At 42.5% G+C, this 23,116-nt stretch overlaps 1 protein-coding gene across 2 annotated transcripts in view; it reads left to right on the top strand.

Annotated features, from left to right (window-relative positions):
• The window catches only part of polr3a (polymerase (RNA) III (DNA directed) polypeptide A), a 107,033-nt gene extending 100,666 nt beyond the window's left edge, over window positions 1-6,367 (top strand). For both annotated transcript variants that reach the window (XM_039772875.1, XM_039772883.1), the window contains 2 exons: window positions 2,446-2,578; window positions 4,050-6,367. In XM_039772875.1, coding sequence (XP_039628809.1) covers window positions 2,446-2,578; window positions 4,050-4,198 — 282 coding nt within the window. In that variant the 3' untranslated portion in view covers window positions 4,199-6,367. The remainder of the gene's footprint in view (window positions 1-2,445; window positions 2,579-4,049) is intronic.
• Window positions 6,368-23,116: the final 16,749 nt, after the last annotated feature.

The raw sequence follows: 23,116 nt of genomic DNA, 5'->3' as shown, positions 1-23,116 counted from the left end.
ATCAGTGATGCTTCTTGAAGTCATCATATCTTTCGGGTCTCGCAACATCAGACTATGTCTCAGGTACCGAGCAGGCCTTGGCTTGTGTTGCAGCAGCAGTAGCCCATGATTTAGATCTCCTGATCCAAAGCCCCCTGGAGGACCTCTCTGCAGCCTCTCTGGTTCACTTTATGGCTCTCCCTTTCACAACTCCTGTGATGACAAGCAGGGTGTAGATCTTACATAATGAGCAGCCAGTAACGCCTCTACACACCACTTCAATGAGCTCACAACAAGCATTCCAGCCACCCCTCCAACACTTCTCCATCAGTTCATGGTACTTGAAGTTCATGGTTCATGGTACTCCCAGTGCAATACCAATTTGAGCCGGCCTTCTGCTACTGAAAGCTGAGGCTGCTCTCCTGCCCTTACAAATCTGATGTACCTCAGGCTGCAGATGATTCTGTTGCTAGCCATGACTTTAAAGATGGCCCCTGTCACTGACTTGAGAATCTTATTGTGTCAGCAGCAATAGCGGCCTTCACTTAGAGCTGTTGTGCAGCTACTGAGGATGTGCTTTAGTGAGTGCCGGTGCACAGAGGGCATACTGTAAACTCACTCTTGCCCCAGGTGTATAAATTTGCTGGGCTGGGTAGGACATCATACACGGCTTGAACCATGCGCTATGGTTCAGCCTACCAGATTCCACCCCAAGGTAATTTCCTCACCAGCACTGCCTCTAAAGGCAAAGAGAATAACTGAGGTGGTACACCCAGCTATTATCCCTTTTTACTTTCTTGTATACGAAATATAGGGAAAGTATTGCAATCGTCCAAAAATTTGATATCGAGATATTGATGAATCTCGACGTTTTAGACCTCCCTAACTTTCTCGTATAGGGAAATTATTGGAATCCTCCAAAAATTCCATTTTGAGATTTTGATGAACCTTGACGTTTTAGACCTCCCCGAGTCCGAAAATACCATTTTTGGAATTAAGTCTGTGTATGTAAACACAATAATACGCTTCCACTTAGGTCAACCAAATTTTGCATACAAATATTATAATCATTGTCTTGTGGTTTACTCCTCAAATATCCACCCCCTTATCTGAGTATACGAGAAAGTCTAGGGGAGACCACTCCAGATTTTTCAGGCTGATGCCAGTCAACTGTTAAGTTTCCATTTGTGACTCTAAGCCTGAAGTTCCCATAGTAGTTCAGAATGAAGTTCTTGATCTTGCTGGGTACATGAGATTGATATAAAGTAGTTTCAGCTAGCTTGTGGGGTTATGAGCTGTATGCTTTGGCAAGATCAATCCATAGCACAACTAGGTCTCCCTTCCATTCACATGCCTCCCTGATCAGCTGGGTCACAACTCCCGTGTATTCTAGGCACCCTGGAACTGCAGGAATTCCACCTTTATGTACCAAAGTGTCAATCCACCCTTTCTTCAGGAGGAAGTCTGTCATTCTTCTAGATAGGATACTAAAGAAGATGTTCCCATCCACACTGAGAAGCAAAATGTATCTGAAATGCTCCAGCTTAGATTAATTCTCTTCCTTGGGTATCCAGACTCCATCTCCTTCCACTGTTCTGCTACTGTCCCCTTTCATCAAATCACTTGCAGCATCTTCCAGAGGATTCTGAGGAGCTCTGGGTGTTCAATAAACCTTATAGTGTTCTCTGCTGGCTAATGGAGCAGAGCTGGCTCTGGCTGCTGTTACCACCTTGAACTTCCTTCCAGATTCGGTAGTGCTGAACTCCACCGTTGGGACTGGTATGTCCAAAAGAGCTTTCTGAGGTCCCAGCTATTGCTCTCTGTCACGGTCGCTCAAGGTGTTGTGCAGGAAACAATGTACCACTTCCTTGGAGTAAGCAAGACAACTGCTGTACTTCTGCCTTTGCAGCTGCTTCATAAAGCCAAAGGGGTCTGCTAAGAATGCAGCTCACTTCCTGGCTCTCTCTATCCTCCATCTCCTGTGCCATTCCACTCCATGCAGGATTATAAGATTCTTCCTGTTTATACACAGAAGATCAGCAAGATATGGTTTCTCTATTGAACTGTCTTACCAATATCCATAGCTTTTACCTGCAATGATTATTTATAAATTTAAGATGGTATTCTTAATTAAAGGTACAGAGTTAAAAAAAAACATAACTGTTGCAATATTATAATTTAGAAATTCTCATTTAAACAAATTGAAGCTGCCCCCCTCAACTAATAAATTATTTTGGAAATATTGGACCACACAATCTCATGAAGAAAAAGTAAAAAAAAATGGATGTATAGACCTGTAATGGAATACTTTAGTATCACTCGCATGATTCAGAGTATAAGCATATTTCTCTCTTTTTGTATTAATGCATCTTCACTATATGTATATGTTACATTCCAAGTTAATAAACACTATTTTTACTTACTGTATATTGTTTTGTATTTTCCTGTTGTTTGTATAAAATGTAGGGTGAAATTTTAGGAATTACCCGATTTGGTTTAGCAAAGATGAAGGAGAGTGTTCTTATGCTTGCTTCTTTTGAAAAAACTGCTGATCATTTATTCGATGCTGCATATTTTGGACAAAAAGACTCTGTATGTGGTAAGTGTTTTGGTTTTCTATGTTTCAGAATTGTTATAACACGGAATCAATGGCATTGAGATGTTTTTCACTTTATTTCTCTTAATAAATTGACTTAACCTGCTCGGTTGTAATAGAACATACTTTAATGACCAAGATATATGAAATTATTTTTAATGTTCAACTGTGCAGAAGAAATTTTGTATACATTGTGACAGCACAATGACCTGCAGATTAGAATAACATTTGTTTTGAATTGAGAGTTGTAATTTAACTCATGGCAATAGTTTGTGTCTGGGTATAGTCCATCCTGCTTGATTTATTTTTTTTTTTACCTTAAGCCTTATTATTTGTTTTTTTTATATGAGCATATCAAAGTGGTGGTGGCCTGTCCTACATAAATGAAAATTAAGAAAAGATATTTATACCAATTCAGGCTATGTTTACACACCCATGCTTACACAGTTGGTCATTTAAAATACACCTAATATAATCTGCCAAAGTCTGTCCAATTAATCGCAATAGAATGATTGTTTGTGCCTGAACGTTTATAGCTTTAACATATTTGTGAATTTATTTTTTGATACAGTTTAGGGTTAGGGTTTCAGTGAGCTTGCAATAACCATGCATCCATCTATTCATTTTTGAACCGGACAGATACAGCTTAGGCTTGCATGGGCTGAATTCTACGTCTACATTTTCTAGTGCAAGGCAGGAAGCAAACCTAGTAATTTAAAAATGTTCACAAGTAACTTAATATGTGTAAACATATTGGATTAGGAGAGTGCAATTAAAATTGTTACAAGTAAAGAAAATTGCTGATATATTTAAAACAGGAATTGTGTTTTTATGTGTGTGCATTATATTATGCCATTCCCCATATATGATACTGTAAATTGTCTGAATGTTTTTCCTCTCAATGTAGACTTCTGCCAGTTCTACTCAGATTCAACCCATATTTAGTAACACTGTTGGCTTTTCTTTGATTACCCAGTCCTTAACTTTACTAAATAGTTTCGAACCTTAGAACAACTTTAAATATATGGCCTTATTGCTGGTGAGTTTCCCTTTGAGAAACTAAGTAAATGCAAAAGTTATCAATTTAATGTATTGTTACAATAGCAATCTTTTCTATCACATTTCTTTACCTTCATAGTCAACATGCTTTCTTAAAACGGCAAATGCTATTTATTAAGTTCCTACTTTGGTGCACAGATAGCACTAGACAGACTCCTCTTACGTTTTCTGTCTCCTGATACAAAAACATATCCATTAATAAGAAAAAACTCGGTAGCAACTTGAGTATGATTACTCAAGTCTGTTACAGCTGATGGTTCTCTTACATTTTCAAACAGGCAATAAAGGGTGTAAGAGTGAAAGTGTACAGTAATTTAGTAGCTTTATTCTTTGTATCCTTTGTTTTGAGCTTTTGTGTATATGTTAATATTTAGTATGCCTAATATGCCATTTGTGTCCTTTTTCTTTGTCACAGGTGTATCTGAATGTATAATTATGGGGATCCCAATGAATATTGGAACAGGTCTTTTTAAGCTGCTGCATAAGGCTGATAAGGTTCCAAATCCTCCAAAAAGGCCACTATTGTTTGATAATACTGAATTTCACATTTCCCTTGTGACATAACAAAAATGGATATCTTAACTAAAAAAGTTATTTTTCTCTTGAATGAGAATTTTGAAATTAAGCTAAAAGTGAAGCTTATGTTATTTGACTGAACTTTTAAATTGTTTTCATAAACACACAATGCAACTGTGTGTATGTATAGTTGTTATTCTGAAACCTTTTGTTTTATATAAAATAATATATATCAGCAGAACATAAGGTTTAATGTATATAAGTATTTTTCCCCATAGTGTGTATATTATCTGTAAAAGAGCATTTCTTGATCTGTTGCATAAAAATATATATAATTAAGGTAGAATAGGTTTCTACAACCTGATGACTTGAATGTGCTTGGAAGTATTAAAGCAAGTAGAAAAATAATTCTTTCATGCTACCTTAGACAAATTAAAGATTTCCTCATTGTAAATTTAAAAAAGAGATTCTTTACTGTGCATGCTGATTTAAAGTATTTGTTAATACGTGTTAGACTTATTTGCATATAACTTTCCATTTCACTGATTTAGGTTAGAGATGCTCTTAATTTAACGGTGGTCTTTGTTATAAATTGTTTTGTTATTTTTCATAAATACTTTGAAGTATCTGGCACTTTACAACCTGATAGAATAAGCAAGAAGTGTAAAAATAAAGAAACTGGTTGGTATTTGAAGCTTACAACAATGTGTGTTTGTGTTTGTATGATGAAGTACCCCAAACTCTGTGTGTATATGTATGTGTGAGTTTGAGGTACTATTAATTATTAAAATTCCAGATATAATACCACCTCAAATATGAATGTATTAAAATCTTAAAGCTTACAAAATATATTTCTGTTGTTCTTGTATAAAATAGTAAATCATATTAGTTGCAGCAAATATTAAGCAGTATTAATAATAATAATCTGTAACCAAATGTATTCACTATATAGTCTCTGAATTTCATTTTTATAATTAGTTATTAAATATCCTGCAAGGGTCCATTGTACATATTTCATGTAAGATTTATTCTGAGCTTTTATATTAGATAAGAGCTTTTTTATTTTTTATACTTGTATCTCTGCAGGTGCTCTTTTAATCTCCATGCCACCCCTGGGTTACTTGGCTTGTCATCAAGGTCTCTAGTCCATTCCACTGTTATGATTGTGTTACCCAATTTCAAAGTTACATACACATCCCTGTGAAGAAACTGATTATCTTATTCATTGAACATAATGTCTAGACGCCTGTAAAATTTCTCCAGCACACAAAATTTTGTTACTTCCCACTAGACCACATGGACAGCATCAATAGCTTAACTTTTTCTCATTAAACTATTGAACCTCAGCAAATTAGGGGTAGTGATATTTTTTAATGGAATGGACACAACATCCCTGGAAAAGAAAACTTTATTTTACAAGACCTTTTGAGAATTTAAGTGCACAGTGACACAAAGGCAGCATACGTCTTTTATACAATTACCTCTGACTCTCAAAGGCTATTAGCAAATTTCTTTGTGGCCAAACAAACACTATGTCATCTTAATCTTACAGCCTTGAGCTGTTCCATCCTATTTTTGGGGCATTGTATTTAAGTTTTAAAGTAGGATCTCCCACTTTACATACCCAATGCAACATTCTTCCTGAATTGGATGAGACCAAGAGCATTTTGCAGTGGTGAGATACAGTGTTATATCTGTAAGATTGGGGAGTGGGCTGAGTATAGAGTAAACTAGTCTTGATGCTTTATGATGTTTTAAACAAAGTCCAAGACAACAGTGGATAACCTTATAACTTAATGTTTTTTTCTAACAAAGGTTTTCATTTCATTCATTTTACCACTTTCGTTGTTTACTCCTTATTCATCCATTAAAGTTTTAAGGTTTTGCCGTCAACTTTTATCACCAGACAAGGTCATAAGGTGGTTCATGAAGACACTTGCATGGGAAAAAATGGGTTGCTACACCAGAAAGACTGGGAAACACTGCCCCTTAGATGTCATCTATGTATGTTCATATTTTCCTGGTATGTTTTCATGTAATTAGTACACTGCATTCATTTTTTTTAAATAGATTAACCCTCACCCTTTGTTCCACATTATTTTACATACTGATACAGTGTAAGCATGTAAGTTTTGGCCTAATCAATCAAATCTTAACACTTAGAACAATTGAATAAAATTTTTTAACAGTCTTAAATGTCCCAAAATATGTTTGATAATAAATTAAGTCAGCAGTTAATCCTGGTTTGGTCTGTCTATGATCTGTGTCTGTGAAAAGATATCGCAACCTAGCACCTTTCTAATAGATGAGTAGATAGGTTAAATTGGGGTTGTTATAAGTGAAGTGGGGTCCCTCTGTGACACCCCCATGGTAAAATAATATTCTCAGTCACCTTTTTTTTTTTTTTTAGTCTTAAAAGAATTTTAAAGTTTGTGCCTATACAATTCTCATTATCTCCGCATCTGCTAGCATGCTGCATATTATACTTGCCACAATCACTGGCAGTTAAAATTTCACTTGCTGGTTTAATAAAAGTATAGTGGCAAGGTTTATATACTGCTCAAAAGAATTAAAGGAACACTTTTTAATCAGAGTATAGCATAAAGTCAATGAAACTTATGGGATATTAATCTGGTCAGTTAAGTAGCAGAGGGGGTTGTTAATCAGTTTCAGCTGCTGTGGTGTTAATGAAATTAACAACAGATGCACTAGAGAGGCAACAATGAGATGACCCCCAAAACAGGAATGGTTTAACAGGTGGAGGCCACTGACATTTTTCCCTCCTCATCTTTTCTGACTGTTTCTTCATTAGTTTTGCATTTGGCTACAGTCAGTGTCACTACTGGTAGCATGAGGCGATACCTGGACCCTACAGAGGTTGCACAGGTAGTCCAACTTCTCCAGGATGGCACATCAATACATGTCATTGCCAGAAGTTTTGCTGTGTCTCCCTGCACAGTCTCAAGGGCATGGAGGAGATTCTAGGAGACAAGCAGTTACTCTAGGAGAGCTGGAGAGGGCCATAGAAGGTCCATAACCCATCAGCAGGACCAGTATCTGCTCCTTTGGGCAGGAGGAACAGGATGAGCACTGCCAGAGCCCTACAAAATGACCTCCAGCAGGCCACTGGTGTGAATGTCTCTGACCAAACAATCAGAAACAGACTTCATGAGGGTTGCCTGAGGGCCCAAATGTCTACTGCCCTGTGCTCACTGCACAGCTCCGGGGAGCTCAATTGGCATTTGCCATAGAATAACAGAATTGGCAGGTCCACCACTGGCGTCCTGTGCTTTTCACAGATGAGAGCAGGTTCACCCTGAGTATATGTGAAAAGGCGTGAAAGGGTCAGGAGAAGCCGTGGAGAATATTATGCTGCCTGTAACATCGTTTAGCATGACTGGTTTGGTGGTGGGTCAGTGATGATCTTGAAGGCATATCCATGGAGCGACTCACAGACCTCTACAGGCTAGACAACGGCATCTTGACTGCCATTAGGTATCAGGATGAAATCCTTGGACCCATTGTCAGACCCTACGTTGGTGCAGTAGGTCCTGGTTTCCTCCTAATGCACGACAATGCCCGGCCTCATGTGGCAAGAGTATGCAGGCAGTACCTGGAGGATGAAGGAATTGAAACAATTGAATGGCCTTCACGATCCCTTGACTTAAACCCAATAGAACATCTGTGGGACATTATGTTTTGGTCCATTAGGCGCCGCCATGCTGCTCCTCAGACTGTACAACAGCTCAGGGATGCCCTCATACAGATCTGGGAGGAAATGCCACAAGACACCATCCGTCGTCTCATTAGGAGCATGCCCTGACGTTGTCAAGCATGCATACAAGCTCGTGGGGGCGCCACACAAGATACTGAAAAGCATTTTGAGTAGCAGAAATTAAGTTTTTGAAAAAATGGACTAGCCTGCCACATCTTCATTTCACTCTGATTTTAGGGTGTCTACACAATTGAGCCCTCTGTAGGCAGAAAACTTTTATTTCCATTAAAAGACTTGGCATCCTTTTGTTCCTAAGACATTGCCCTGTCGTTATTTGTATAGATATCCAACTACATATTGAGATCTGATGTATCTAATGTGTTTCTTTAAAGTGTTCCTTTAATTTTTGTGAGCAGTGTACTTTAGTTTGCTAACTTTGATTCAATCTGTATTTGCTAAATTTTGTCTTTTTTGTTTTCATTTCCATTTAGCTTTCTGTAATTTTTTCCCAAGTGCATACATGCTGACCCATTATGGATTTTACAAGCATCTGTCTTTTGTTCAGTTTCTTCTCTTCAGCTTTCCTGTGACCATGCTCAGAATAAGCAGGTTATATGAGGAATAAGAGGTAAAGCTGCATCCACAACTTTGGCATTAAGAGTCCAAATCTTTAACCAAAAGGCCTAGGTGACCACTGCAGAATGGGGTGATTTTGTAAATTTGAAACGTGAGGACTGAAACCCTCAGAAGAAAATGTGAAAGACATGGTTTCTGTCAAAGAACTAAAGAAAACCAAAAGTATTTTTTTCAGAGCAGAGTATTTACAATGTGAATAACTTGAAATACAAGCGGCTGAAATGAGTTTCCTCTGCAGGGTGTCTGAGCTTTTCCTTAAAGATAGGGTGAGAAGCTCAGTCATCCACGAGGGGCTCAGAGTAGGGCCGCTGCTCCTCCGCATCGAAAGGAGTCAGATGAGGTGGCGTGGTCAACCCGGGTTATGCTCATGGAGCAGAGCCTGCACCGCGTCCTTCCTGACCCTCCGGCGCACTCCCTGCCCTGAAACTCGGCCCCGGTACTCACCCACCTGGTTCCATGAAAGTTCGTGTCCCTGGTTCATCGGGGACACCATCCTGCCGACTACGCCACTGTAAGAAGAGGAGACCAGAGACGTAGAAAGGTTTGGGGCAGCCACCCGTTTAATTCGGTTTCCCGGCTGCAAAAGTCTTTGAGGCATAATTAAACAGTTGTTACACAACAGAGTCCAAAACAGAACTGCCTGCCTAAGCAAAGGCAGTGAGCTTTATAGCACAGAGGCGGAAATGATGTCGTCCTCTGGGCGGAACTGGAAGTGACATCATCCTTGGGGCGGAACGGAAGTGACCTCATTCTTGGGGCCGGAACCGGAAGTGATGTGTCCTTCCTGGAAATGGCGGCTCCTGGTGGGATTTCCCGGGTAAGACCTGCAGAGAACTCAGAAAGAGCGTCAGTGCACCCCGCCCCCCCCTGGGCAGATGTATAAACAGTATTTCCTAAGCCCTTCAGCTGCTTCCCATGCACACGCGTGTGTGTGACAAGACTCCCCTCAGCCCAGACCCGTGGGTGGGGCGACCTACACCGAGAGGTCGTGGGCCGGGAGAGGGCATCGGCGTTGGCATGAAGAGACCCCTGTCGATGAGCGAGCGTATACTTGTACTGCTGCAGGTCAAGAAACCACCTCGTGACCCGTGGATTCGACTCCCTGTGAAGGGCCATCCACTTCAGAGGTGCATGATCCGTCACCAGAGTGAACACGCGACCCAAGAGGTAGTACCGCAGCTGAGTTACCGCCCATTTGATCGCCAGAGCCTCTTTCTCCACCGCCGCGTACCTGGTCTCCCTGTCCAACAGTTTCCGGCTCAGGTACATAACGGGGTGTTCAACACCGCCGACGCTTTGGCTCAACACGGCACCCAAGCCTGTGTCCGAAGCGTCCGTCTGGAGGATAAAAGGGAGAGAGAAGTTAGGGGAGATCAAGATAGGTGCTGAAGTCAGAGCCCTTTTTAAGTCACTGAATGCAGCCCCCGCTTTATCAGACCATACCACCGTATTAGGAGCTCTTTTCTTTGTCAAGTCGGTCAAGGCGCGCTCTCGGAGAAGCGAGGCACAAACCGGCGGTAGTACCCGCCAAACCGAGAAAGGATTGGACTTGCCGCTTGGTTTGCGGACGGGCCAGGCCATTATGGCTTGCAACTTGGAACACTGTGGCCTCACAGTACCCGCCCACTAGGTAGCCCAAATATTTGGCTTCCTCAATCCAAAGAAACATTTCTTGGGGTTGATTGAGCCCGCCTCTCCCAGGTCCGTAATACTGCTGTGACCTGCTGTATGTGTTCCTTCCAGGTGCTGGAATAGATGACGCGTCATCCAGATAGGCAGCACAGAGCGAGTTATGGGGCGGAGCACTTTGTCCACCAGGCGCTGAAAAGTCGCAGGCCCGTGTAACCCGAATGGAAGGACACGATACTGCCAGTGTCCGCTAGGAGTGCTAAGCGCGTTTTTCCTTCGGACTCCGTTAAAGGAACCTGCCAGTACCCCTTTGTCATGTCAAGTGTAGTCAAGAATTTGGCTGGTCCCAGTCTCGAGGAGGTCATCCACGCGAGGCATGGGATAAGCATCGAATTTGGAAACTTGGTTAAGCCGACGGAAGTCATTGCAAAACCTCCAACTGCCGTCAGGCTTAGCAATCAAGACGATGGGACTGGACCAGGGACTACTACTTTCCTCGATTACTCCTAGTGCCAGCATTCGCTTGATTTCCAGTTCCACTTCTACTTTCTTTGCCTCCGGGAGTCTGTAGGGTCGCTCACGGACGATCACCCCGGTCAGTCAATATGTCATGCGCAATCAGAGAGGTCCGACCGGTTTTCACTTACCACCTCTGGGACAGAGCGGATAGCTGCTTCGAGCTCTTGTTTCTGTCTGGGGGATAGCTGCTCGCTGAAATTAAGGGAACTTACTTCAGCGAAGAGAGAGCAGGGCTGTCCGGAGGAGGGATCGGGATCCCTCTCCTTCCACGGTTTCAGCAGGTTTACATGATAATCGCTCAGCTGGTGGCGATTGGGCTGTTTCACCAAATAGTCAACCAATCCCTTCCTTTCCTTAATTTCGTAGGGGCCTAGCCAATGGGCGAGCAGTTTAGAGTGAGAAGTTGGTACCAATACCATGACGCGATCCCCCGGTTGGAACTCCCGGAGAGTCGTACCACGGTCATAAAGGCGGGCCTGTGCTGATTGCCTCCTCTATATGACTTTTAGAATCGGTCTTATTGCATCAAATCTACGCGCAATTGGGCGATATATTCCAAAATATTAGTGGAGGGCTGTGCCTCCCCTTCCCAGCCCTCTTTTAAAATATCCAATAAACCCCGGGTTGTCTTCCGTACAGTAATTCAAATGGAGAGAACCCGTAGAGGCTTGAGGAACTTCCGATATGCAAAGAGGACAAGGGGAGGAGTTGGTCCCAATCCTCCCATCCTTGCTGACTACCTTACGTAGCATTTGCTTGAGAGTTTGATTAAATCTCTCCACTAGGCCATCGGTTTGAGGATGATACACGAGGTCTTTAAATGCTTTATTTTCAGTAACTTGGCAGTCTCCTTGAGCGTTTCCGAGGTAAAAGGCGTTCCTTGGTCCGTCAGGACTTCTCTAGGAATGCCTACTGCGAAAAGACTCCTACTAGTTCCGTGCAATATTTTTGTGGTAGCCGAGCGCGCAGGAACGGCTTCAGGGAATCGGGTAGCATAATCCACGAGGGCAGTATATATTTATATCCTCGGGCTGAGGGTTCTAGGGTCCTACTATGTCAACCCCAATCCTATCAAAGGAACGTCAATAAGGGGAAGGGGAATCAGAGGAGCACGGTCCTCCTAGGAATTTGCCGCAGTTGACATTCCGGACAGGAAATGCAAAAGCGCTAACCTCCTCATTAATCCCCGGCCAGAAAAAACGGAGCTTAATTCGCTCTAATGTTTTTGGGCCGAGATGGCCTCCAAGAAGGTGGGAGTGTGCTAACTCGCAAACCTGCCGCCGGTAGGTCCGCGGGATTAGCAACAACTTCCGGACCTTCCCCTCATGTTCAGCGACCCGATACAACAAATCATTGTCAGCGACAAAGTGAGGTCCCTGTGGCATGGGCAAATGCGTCGTTGGCGTTAACGAGAACCACTGCATTCTTTATGTGTTTCAGAGAGTCGCCATTCCACTGTTCTCTCTTGAAAGAAGCCGGCGTCGCTCTAAACTGAAAGTGCAACTCAGAGAGCGGGTCGGTCTGACCTCAAGGGGCGGAGATTCCTCACTCGCTGCCGGGGCGCTAGTGGATGGCGTAGTAGCCCGCGACGGTCCGGGAGTGTCTTCGTCACTCTCTTGGCCTACCGCCCCACTCCCTGTCGGCTGATTACGGTGTGGAAGCAGCTTGAGATGAATCGTTGTCATCTATAACGAGGCCATAAGTTTTTCGGGGAATGCTTTCTAAACTACCGCGTTACTATCAGACCAGTCTCGCCCGAGGATTACGGAAGCGGAGGATCCGGATGCACCGCCACGGTAAGCTGTCGAAGGGTTCCTCCGAGACATACGTAACACCGGGCGGTATTGTATGTGCGGATATCTCCGTGTATACATTTTAGACTGGTCTTCTTTTAATCCACTGTTGCGGTAGAATAAAGCGGCGAGCAACGACAGACACGTTACTGCGGAATCGAACAGCGCTGTTATTTATGTCCATTAATAAGAAGCTCCCCGTATGTTTATCCGCCAGGGATTGCTAAGGGCACACAAACAACCCGCCATTGTCCCCTACGGTCCGCCTTGTTCCCGACAGGTCGCAAGCCAGGCGGCCCGGCGACTTGAACAGGCTCTGGATTGCGTGGAAGTGACTGCTTTAGTAGGACATAGCTCCCGGGTAGTCCATAGAGCGGCTGTTCTGCCTTCCCAGGTTTCACAGCCGGCTTCTGGGTTTGCAAGGTTTGTAGCAGCTCGTCCATAGAATGGAATTAAGCCCCAGGCCGGCTGGGCAAATTCCTGGGGTAGCTTTTTAGCAGCAAAAACAGGCCACTTGCTGCACTATCTGTAGGGGTCAACTCAATGGCCGTAGCCACTCACCCACCTGTTGCCAGAGAGCCATAGCCTGCTCTGACAGCCCTTTGTTTGGGTTAAACTCCCAGTTTATTATTTCTTCACCTGCCAGCCTGGGGACAACCCATCGTTAACAGGGACCTTGGTCCCGATGGGCAGCTCGGCTTTCCTGCCAAGGAGAGCATACTGAGCCACTCGAGTGTGTTCCCCAGAAGCCAGCCCACGCCTGTGGGTCCCCTCTACCTTCTCCACGAGATGGGTGGTCAACCCCGGGTTATGCTCATGGAGCAGAGCCTGCACCGCCCTTCCTGACCCTCCGCACTCCCTGCCCTGAAACTCGGCCCGGTACTCACCCACCTGGTTCCATGAAGTTCGTGTCCCGGTTCATCGGGACACCATCCTGCCGACTACGCCACTGTAAGAAGAGGAGACCAGAGGCGAAAGGTTTGGGGCAGCCACCCGTTTAATTCGGTTTCCCGGCTGCAAAAGTCTTTGAGGCATAATTAAACAGTTGTTACACAACAGAGTCCAAAACAGAACTGCCTGCCTAAGCAAAGGCAGTGAGCTTTATAGCACAGAGGGCGGAAATGATGTCGTCCTCTGGGCCGGAACTGGAAGTGACATCATCCTTGGGGCCGGAACCGGAAGTGACCTCATTCTTGGGGCCGGAACCGGAAGTGATGTGTCCTTCCTGGAAATGGCGGCTCCTGGTGGGATTTCCCGGGTAAGACCTGCAGAGAACTCAGAAAGAGCGTCAGTGCACCCCGCCCCCCCCCTGGGCAGATGTATAAACAGTATTTCCTAAGCCCTTCAGCTGCTTCCCATGCACACGTGTGTGACAACATTTAGGGTATTGAGTGCTTCAGCTCATTATTATTACAGCTTATTAAGATGTGTATTTCTCCCTCCTTTTTTCCCTTTTTTTTTTTTTTTAAACTATCACCATGTTTCTGCTTTTACTCAATTCCATTAATATTATCTGTAAAGCAGTGGTGTGTTGCTATGGCAACTTTATTCCATAATTCCAAGAATCCTCAAGCACAAACGCCATTCTGTTAATCTCTCACATTCTTCCATTTAAGAACAGCCTTGTCAAAGTTTTTTCCTCGAATGCAAACTGATGAGCTCACCTACTGAAACTGCACTTGAGGCACTAACTGAAATTCTGCATAATCTTTACCCTTTTCAACATTTGTAGCCAGCAAATCCTTAATCTGAATTTGAAAAACCTGCCATTGGGGTATGCGCAGACACTCGTGATGCTGAGCTGGATAAGTTGGTTAGTAAAAAGGGATGGATAGATGGAATTTTATGTTAACATACAGTTTTCATTTGGAAGGTAAATGATTAAACACTTGAGGTGCAGTAGTCAGATTACCACAAACCTCCTTAATTTAGTCTTTGCCCCCCATCCATCATTAAATAGCAGGCCTCCATTTGTGCTTTTCCAGTAGCCAAGTCCAGGGGCCCATTGTGGCTGCAGGCTTTTACAACTGGCAAGTCATTTTTAATTTTGATGGATCCTATTGTTTAATTGCCTGAACTTTTGTCCTTTTCTTGTTTTGCATTCAGAAAAGTGCAGCTGTATGAGATTTCAGTTTTTAGAACTGAAGCATTTTGCCATAGCTTTCAAGACTTGACTCTGTTTTGTAATTCTAAATGAACTGGCATCCTCTTCATTCATTTCTTTATCTTATGAGATAGCGTTAGTTGTAATGGTAAAAAGATTATAATGGTAGGAATGGATTGCTTTTGCTCTCCTTTGCTTGCCAGTATGCCATCTTAAGGTAAAATTCACCCATCGGCAGCAAGTAACTTTGAAAACTGATTCATTACAAGACAGAACATGAGAAGATCCTTAAATGACACCGACAAGTTGTGTCAGCCAGTCACTGCTGCTATGAGTTGGCATTGCATGATGTAAATGACAGGCTTCAGAACCAGCTGCAGAGAAGCCTATAAAAACATGAATTCCATCTAATGCGCCAACTGTGGGTGGTACTTTTAAAGAAAGCAACTTGCCCAAAAGAACAATGTAAAGAGTGAAAATCCACATTGATACTGCTGGCACTAGAATGGTGCCAGAATTGGGATGAGGATAAGCAAAGTATCAAATTACAATAGTAATCTATAATGGACTTTCTGGGGTCTTCTGATGAGTTGGTGGAGAGTTTTGAGGATGAAATTTGAGATGCGGAATGCTGTTTGTAGCAACAATACACAGAGGAAGACAGCTGTGAGACTACTACTTCTGCAACTACACTATCTCTTCTCCATCTGCCACTGGAGCTTTGGGCTCATGGAGCTGGGAAAAAGTGTGACAGCTCGACTTACCACTGAACCCTTGTGAGTAATGTGATGCAAAGGAGGTAGAAGATTATAGCAGCATTATACAACAGGCTTTTTTGGAAAGACTGAAAAGCTGAGATCCGGACCTGGAATGCTGTTTTCTGCATCAGTTTAGTGAAGAAAGATTGCCAAGACACCAGTATTTGTTCAGTTCCACACAAGAAGGTTCTCCTGCCCACATATGATGGACAGATCATTGCATTGTTTTACACCTACTGTTTACTGCACTGCATTAACAGTGCAATACTTAATGTCCATGCTGTACCTCCTGACAAAGTAGCGCTCAAGACCCCTGCTGCTGTGCCTTTGTCACTGGCTATGTGACAGCTACAGAAATGATGGAAGTGGTTTCTGGGCGCAGCAACTTCGAAGGGAGGGCTACATGACAGCAATGACAAGTTGCATAAGCTGTCATTGTGAGCTGGCATTTCATCATGTACTGTAACTGAGCAGTTTCAGAGCTAGCTGCCAGGAGGCCTAGAAAAACGGCAAGCTGGCAAAGATATATATGAAATGCAGGTTAAGTAGAGACACAGCACATCCCAGCAACATTGTGTGCAAGGTAAGAGTGTCAGGGGAGGATGCCAGTCCATCACTGAGTATCCACAACTTCTCAGAAATAGACAGTTTAAAATTGATCTTTCAGCTAACATGGACAGATGCCTTTGTCATGTGGGATGAATGTATGTCAAGGAGGAGGAGTACATCTGTTTGAACAGATTACTCAACAAAAGAAAATCACCTATCCAAACCACTTGGCACAAGGGGTATGGTAATAAACCCCAAAGTAAAGAAGTATAACACACAGGAAAAATTAGACATCGAGATTAGAAAGATGATGCTGACTGGCGGAAAGCCGGGTAATTTATTAATGTGCCTCACTGACAGTGAGGTGATAGAAACATTATTAATCCCAAAGGAAATGCAGCCATACAGCAGCAGTAAAAAGAAGGGTTAAATATTGTGTGTAGGAAGAAATACAATAAGGTACAAATGCACCTACGGTATAAGAAGAATCCTCTCTAAGTAAATAAGCAAAGTGTAGGTCTTTACTAAGTGTAAAGTGATTAGAGATGCACATACTTGTCAGTTAATTTCACAGTACAGGACGTTACTGGCACAGGGTATTTGCACAATATTGCACATAGCATTATTGTCTGCTGGACCAGCTCAGCGCTCACCTCGGCCAGGTGGTGACTCTTTTATAGAGCCTGATGGTTGAGGGTATTAAAACAGCCTCACATAGCGCTCATTGGATGTTGTCTCAGTTCTCTCATTCTGTTACTAAATGTGCTCCTCTGGTTTTCCAAACCTCATAAAGGGCGTGAAGGTCATTGTCCAGGATAGTACACAGCTTCCTGAATGATCTCTGACCACTTCCTCCAGTGAGTCCAGCCTGACTGCCAAGATTAAACCAGCATTTTTAATCAGTTTCAATCTCCTGCACTTGTGCCATTTCACCTGGGGCCTCATGTATAAATGGTGCGTACGCACAGAAATGTTGCGTAAGAACTTTTCCATGTTCAAATCGCGATGTATAAAACCTACACTTGGCGTAAAGCCACGCACTTTTCCACGGTACCTCATGCTTTGTCGTACGCAAGTTCTCCACTCGGTTTTGCAGACTGGCGGCACCCAGCGTCAAAGCAATGCTACTGTTCCTGTGTGATTACTCATTATTTTCATGACGCGGCTTTATAAATACACCGAAACTAACCGCATATTGTTTATTAGTGTAATGCATCTGATTGTAATTAACTTGTAACAATATAATGGTCCAGGGAACAGCCATAGTACAGTATTCCAAATACCATAACATTAGCGTTGTTACTCTCATTTCTCCTTCTTCTTCTTTCAGCTCCTCCCGTTAGGAGTTGCCACAGCGGATCATCTTTTTCCATATTACTCTCACTGCACCACTCAGAGTATTTATATCACTGTATCTGAATGTGAATCACAGCAGCTGATCGGAAAGAGAATTATCGGTATACAGCTTTAAGGACACGCTGTGTCAGCCACTGCAGAACGTTTTAAAGCCTTTCCTGTACAGACCTCGCGGTTCAGAAACAGTTTAATCCCAAGAACTTTAAATGCACTCAATCAATTGCTCCTTGTAGAACTTTTTGTACTTATAAGTACAATCACCCCACTATAAACTTGCATTACAGTTATAATATCTCACAACCTGAGCCACTTTATAAAGCGCATATTTACATATGATGACGATATCATTTTTAAGGTGAAATGCAGCAAAATATGTTTGTTAAATTATACACATAAAACTTTAACTTCATTTAAATTATCTATATTCTTCACTGGGAGTGTCTTTAAGGACAGACTAATTAAACATGTACTACGAAGATATTTCAATGTTCCTTAAAAGTTTTGAAGAATCGCTAAGCTTACAGATGGCTTAACGTCTATTACAGAGCTGATTGTGTGGCGATCGGTTACTTGGGGAAAGAAAAGCACTGACTGCAGTGACGGCTATGCCAATATATATTGAATATAAAACAGAAAGATAAAATAACAACACAGCTAAAAACGCAGCGACAAATTTCAGCAAAAGTTAAATGCTTGTGTCATGAGCACCAGGCGGCTAGTGTCTGCAACATACGTGGCCATCCACCGTGCATGACATTGGCGGGCGAAGGAGCCACAGATTCTTCCTCTGCCCAGTGCCACCACAAGCCTAGAGCCGCCCCTGATTGTACTGCTGCAATAAATTATTTCATCGAAGTGAAACATGTTTAATAACGTGCTTTAACTCCTATCATCATGAAAATGATATCACGTATACATCTCAGTATTTTAGTTATTCAGAGAGCTGTAATATCATGAATGTAATGGACTCTGTGTCCAGTTGGAGGAAGAGAGCCGGTTTAAGAAGCAAGTAGTGATTCACACACATAGAGCACATAGAAGATCAAATACAAAACAAAGCATTTAACGTGCTACTTTAATTACGATGTGATTTTAGAAACTGGTTAATTAAACGATTTTAAGATGAATTTTATGATGTTCTACTTTAATGACAAAATAAACTACGTGATTAAAGTGGAAATGTCGAGATTGAAGTGGACATTTCGTGCTTTTTCCCCACTGTGTGGCTTTTTCTCTGTACCCTAATAAGCTTTCATATGACACTCAGACAGTGGGCTACAACTCGCCTTTTCATTGCGACTTTGATATGTGACTTCTTTTTTATTTCCGGCACTGTGTGATTTTGTGAATGTGAGCTTTCAAGTTTCTCCAACACGCTATGTCACTCGATCAACTTCCTTTTGTTGATTATACCACGGTTTATTTGAACAAATAGTATGTTTTTCATTTGCCTCCACTTGGTATTCGCTGAAATTCTTATATTTTCCCCCGTGCTTTTCCCATTGTCTTTTCACAGAAGGCTGCGCTTAAGGGCGATTTATATTGATTTGCATATTCAAATAGGATAAATTCTGGGAGGATTTGTAGCGTTACAAAATGCGCGTGCACGAGCGTTAGTTTTCACGCTGATCGGGATTTATATAGCGGAAGAACGTGGAAGTTGGAGTACGCACAGATTCCTGCATGTGGATTTTTCTCTGCGTAAGCACATTTCGGCTTTTGTGCTTACGCCATGTTATAGTGCGAGTTCTACGCACGGCGTTATACATTAGGCCCCAGGACACCACCATATAGACGATGACACAGGCCACTGCAGGCTGGCGGAAAACATGTAATAGTGGCCTTCATAATCCAAATGACCTCAAACCTACTTAGGAAATGGAGGCGACATTGGTCCTTCTTGCATATAGTTGGTATACTCCAGTCCACTCCTGCCAAGCTTGTTGGTCAGATGCTCCCTGAGCTACTTATGGTATATGTCCTTCTGGGGGCAGAGTGGATGTGACCCACCTGAAGTCCAGGTTCAGGTTGTATGTTTTCATATCTAATCTTTACATCTGGTTTCTCCTTCAGATAAACATAATGAGGGTGGCACGATGGCGCAGTGGTAGCGCTGCTGCCTCGCAGTTAGGAGACCCGGGTTCACTTCCCGGGTCCTCCCTGTGTGGAGTTTGCATGTTCTCCCCGTGTCTGCGTGGGTTTCCTCTCACAGTCCAAAGACATGCCGGTTAGGTGGATTGGCGATTCTAAATTGGGCTTGGTGTGTTTGTGTGTGTCCTGTGGTGGGTTGGCACCCAGCCCAGGATTGGTTCCTGCCTTGTGGCCTGTGTTAGCTGGGATTGGCTCCAGCAGACCCCTGTGATTGGATTCAGCGGGTTGGAATATGGATGGTTGGATGGATAAACATAATGATTGAAATAGTGTCAGTATGGCTCTGCTAAAGTGGTCCTGCTGTTTACTGTTATTTAGCAATGGCCGAAGATCTTTATATATAATACAATACTGTGGCTGTTCGTTTGTCTGGCCAGGATTTTAAATCACCTGTCGCTCGCACACCATTTGACTTATTGACCTGAAATTTGGTACACATACTGTATACTACGTGACATCTACTGTCCGCTATCAGGGTGATGATTGAAGTACAAGATTATTGCTCTTTTTATTTTTATTTTATTTTATTGTAGAATCAACTCTAAGCAGCGGCCAGCAGGACAGCCGTGTGGCACATGTGTACGGGCGCCGTTCTCATTCCTACCGCCTTCGCCGTCACTTCCCCTACCTCTTCATATCTTAAATCATTCTTGAGGCAGATCGAAGACTTAAGTGCCATCTTAAGTGAAAAATTAAGGAAAACGTAATTGCAACACAAACACTGACTTTATCAGTTTTAACGCAAAAAGATGCAGACGAAAGAAGAGAAGCAGCGGACCGCTACAATGGAGAAAAGAACAGCTGCTCAGGAAGCAGCAAGCGCCTCAACCTCTGAGCAAACGAATGCTAAACGAACAGAGGAAGAGGATGAAAACTAAGAAAGCTCAAGTCAAGCGCCGTTAGTGGTTGTTAATAAAACAAACTTTGTGCATTTAGGTCACAAACTGTCAGGAGTCGTGAGGAGCCCTTGGCTTCTGTTAGACTGTGTAGCCCTTTCGAAGGGAGCCATCAGGATATGAAAGCCCAGCAGGAGTAGCCTTTCTTGGCTTTTGATGGAGTACACTGAAGTGTAGGCCTTTCAGAGGACGCAATCTGAGGATGGATCGACACATAAGTGAATCCCGGCAGCAGAATGGCTTCTACCCCTGGTAAGCTTTTGAAGTTGAAGTAGCCTGTTTCAGCCAGGGTTGACATTCTTGCTTTGTATTTGAGCTCATCTGTGCTGAGTGAATGTCAAATAGTTAAGTGTTGCAGGACAATTGTGTGAATCAAGGCTAAACTTTTAGACATTTCTAATATTCACCACCAATAAAAAAAGAACTTTAGAGGTTAAAATGCCTTTCCTGAACATTTTTAAACCACAAAACATAAAAGATTATACTACAATGTATATTGGGAGAGAAAACTGCATTTTAAAGTAAGTTCAATATATATTTTTTTTTTGCCATGGTTACTGATGGGGTATGTGCACAGGTTCCATATATCCTGCATTTCTAAAAAAAGAAGACAGGGAGCAAGCACCCCCTGTTGGAGACAACATCCAAAATAGGTAGAGAGAACTTTATTTGTCCCCAGGGGGAAATTTGGCTTTTTTACAGAAGCTCTTTAAATAAATAAATAGATTCAAAAATAAATATATATATATATACACACACACACACACACACTATTTCCTGAACACACACCAGAATGACTAAAAAGAAAGAAAGCTTCTGCCTTGGCTGTCACAGTCCCAGTGAGACCTCATGCTGGTGTATTGTTGTTGGTTTTAAAGGCTCCTCAGTTGTGTTTCTTGACACACTTTTGCTGAATAATTTGTTGGCTGAAAGTCCTCGGTGTGTCAGAGAGAGGATGTGCAGCGTTGTTCATAACGGCACTCAGTTTTCTTTATATTCTCTCCTTTGCTGCACCTCCAGGGGGTCCAGAGTGCATCCCATAACAGAGCCTGTCCTTTCAGGTTTGATTCAATGGGCATGTAGCAGACACACGATTTCAAGTCACCGTGCATACTCCAAGAAAACTGGACACTTATGAAATGGCCAACACGCAGGACTATCCACTTTTTTGGTTATGTACCTGCCCCATGACGCACAATCTGAAACACTGGGAACAGGCTGGAATTTTTGACTCAAGTCAGCCACAGCTATCTGGAAGAGTGGATGCCATTGAAGAGGCTGGGGTGAGGACAGAAAGCCAGACTACCATCTCAACAGTTAGGTGGACACATAATTAGTAAGGAAACCACATAAATGGCAGATTCTGTTCCTTGAAGCCCGCATGCGTGTGTATTTGTTGCATATTTCACAGAGCAGAGTCTAAGCATTTTTTTTATTCCTAATTTTGCAGTTCAAAACCATGGGATCGAGAGTCATTGCATCATCCTCCTTTTCTTCACTGCCATGAGGCACGTTTCTGGTTTTTAATGCTGCCTTTGCAATTTTGGAGTTTCATCAGTTGGTTCCTGCTCTTCATGCTGTATGCTAGATGATTCTGGACTTTGGGCTCTTTGCAGTTTGCCAGTTTTTCCCATTCTGTTACTTTGTCTTTCACCATTGGATTGTTGCTGTCATTGTAATGTTTAATGCTCCCCTGATTGCGAAAAAAATAACTTCAACTTGAAAATTACTAAACTTTAGTATGCTTTATGTGTAATTGTGACACAGTCAGACCCGCAGTCCACAAATTAAATGCAATTAAAAACCACATTAAGGATGATGATCAATAAACATAACACTTAGACTTGATTAGGAATTCTCAGCATGCATGCATCGTGTCCTGGGGGCGTATCAATAGATGACTTATGTGGACCAGGCTTTTCTTGCAATAAACTTTTCTGCCCACGAATGAAGTGATCACCAGGTTGCTCAGAACTTAAATGTTTTGAATTCCCTGAACAAAGCAGGCCATATTCAGGATTACGTCTTTCTAGTCTATGTGCTTCGGCATCTTGTCTGCTTATTCACTCGCCTACTTTGTCAGCCAATCATTTTCTGAAGTTTGCTTGATGTTTAGCAGAGGTGTTCATGTTCTTTCTGCCATAATGGTGGTAATCTCTTGGTCTCTCAATCACTTTACCACAGGTCACTCTGCTGTCCTTTACAGCCACCAATTTGCTGCTACCTAAAATTTTATGTTCAGGATTGCTTCTTATTTGTCAATTTGTTTCAGCATCTTGTCTTCTTATTCTTTTCTGACCTTCATCACTTAATCGCCTTCTTCTGCAATGTGCTTGGAGTTTGGTTCTGTGACCCAAAAAAAGACTCGAAATAAACAACAGTAAACTCTTCATGCCATTGTCAACATGCATTTCTCCATCTTTTTCATTCATGCATTTTTCCTATTCATCCTATTATGGTGTTCTTTGTCACGTAATTGGCCTCTGTGATTTGTTTGACATTTGGCAGATGTTGATGCCCTTCTTCTGGTTATTTTTCTTTGTCCCATTATGGTGTTCTTTGTCTCATAATTAGCCTCTGCAATTTGCTTGATGTTCGCTGCCCTTTTCTTTCCACCATGTCATTTGGTTTTGCAATCACTTTGCTGTAATAAACCCATGACCACTGACTCTTTGTCAGTGTTGGTATTACCTAAAATGTTTTAGAATTTCCAGAACGTATCAGGTCATGATATTTTGATTAAGACCAAGACCAAGATCAAGATTGTAGCTCCAGCAGTTTGTGACTAATCGTATGACAGATAAGATAGACAGACAGACAGAATGTAAAGAATTATCTTATTACCTTTGGCATCTTTCCT

Source organism: Polypterus senegalus, chromosome 1 (assembly GCF_016835505.1).
Source record: "Polypterus senegalus isolate Bchr_013 chromosome 1, ASM1683550v1, whole genome shotgun sequence".
Classification (NCBI taxonomy): Eukaryota; Metazoa; Chordata; class Cladistia; order Polypteriformes; family Polypteridae; genus Polypterus; species Polypterus senegalus.
The sequence above is the reverse complement of the archived record's forward strand: the minus strand, read 5'-3'. Positions and strand labels throughout refer to the sequence as shown.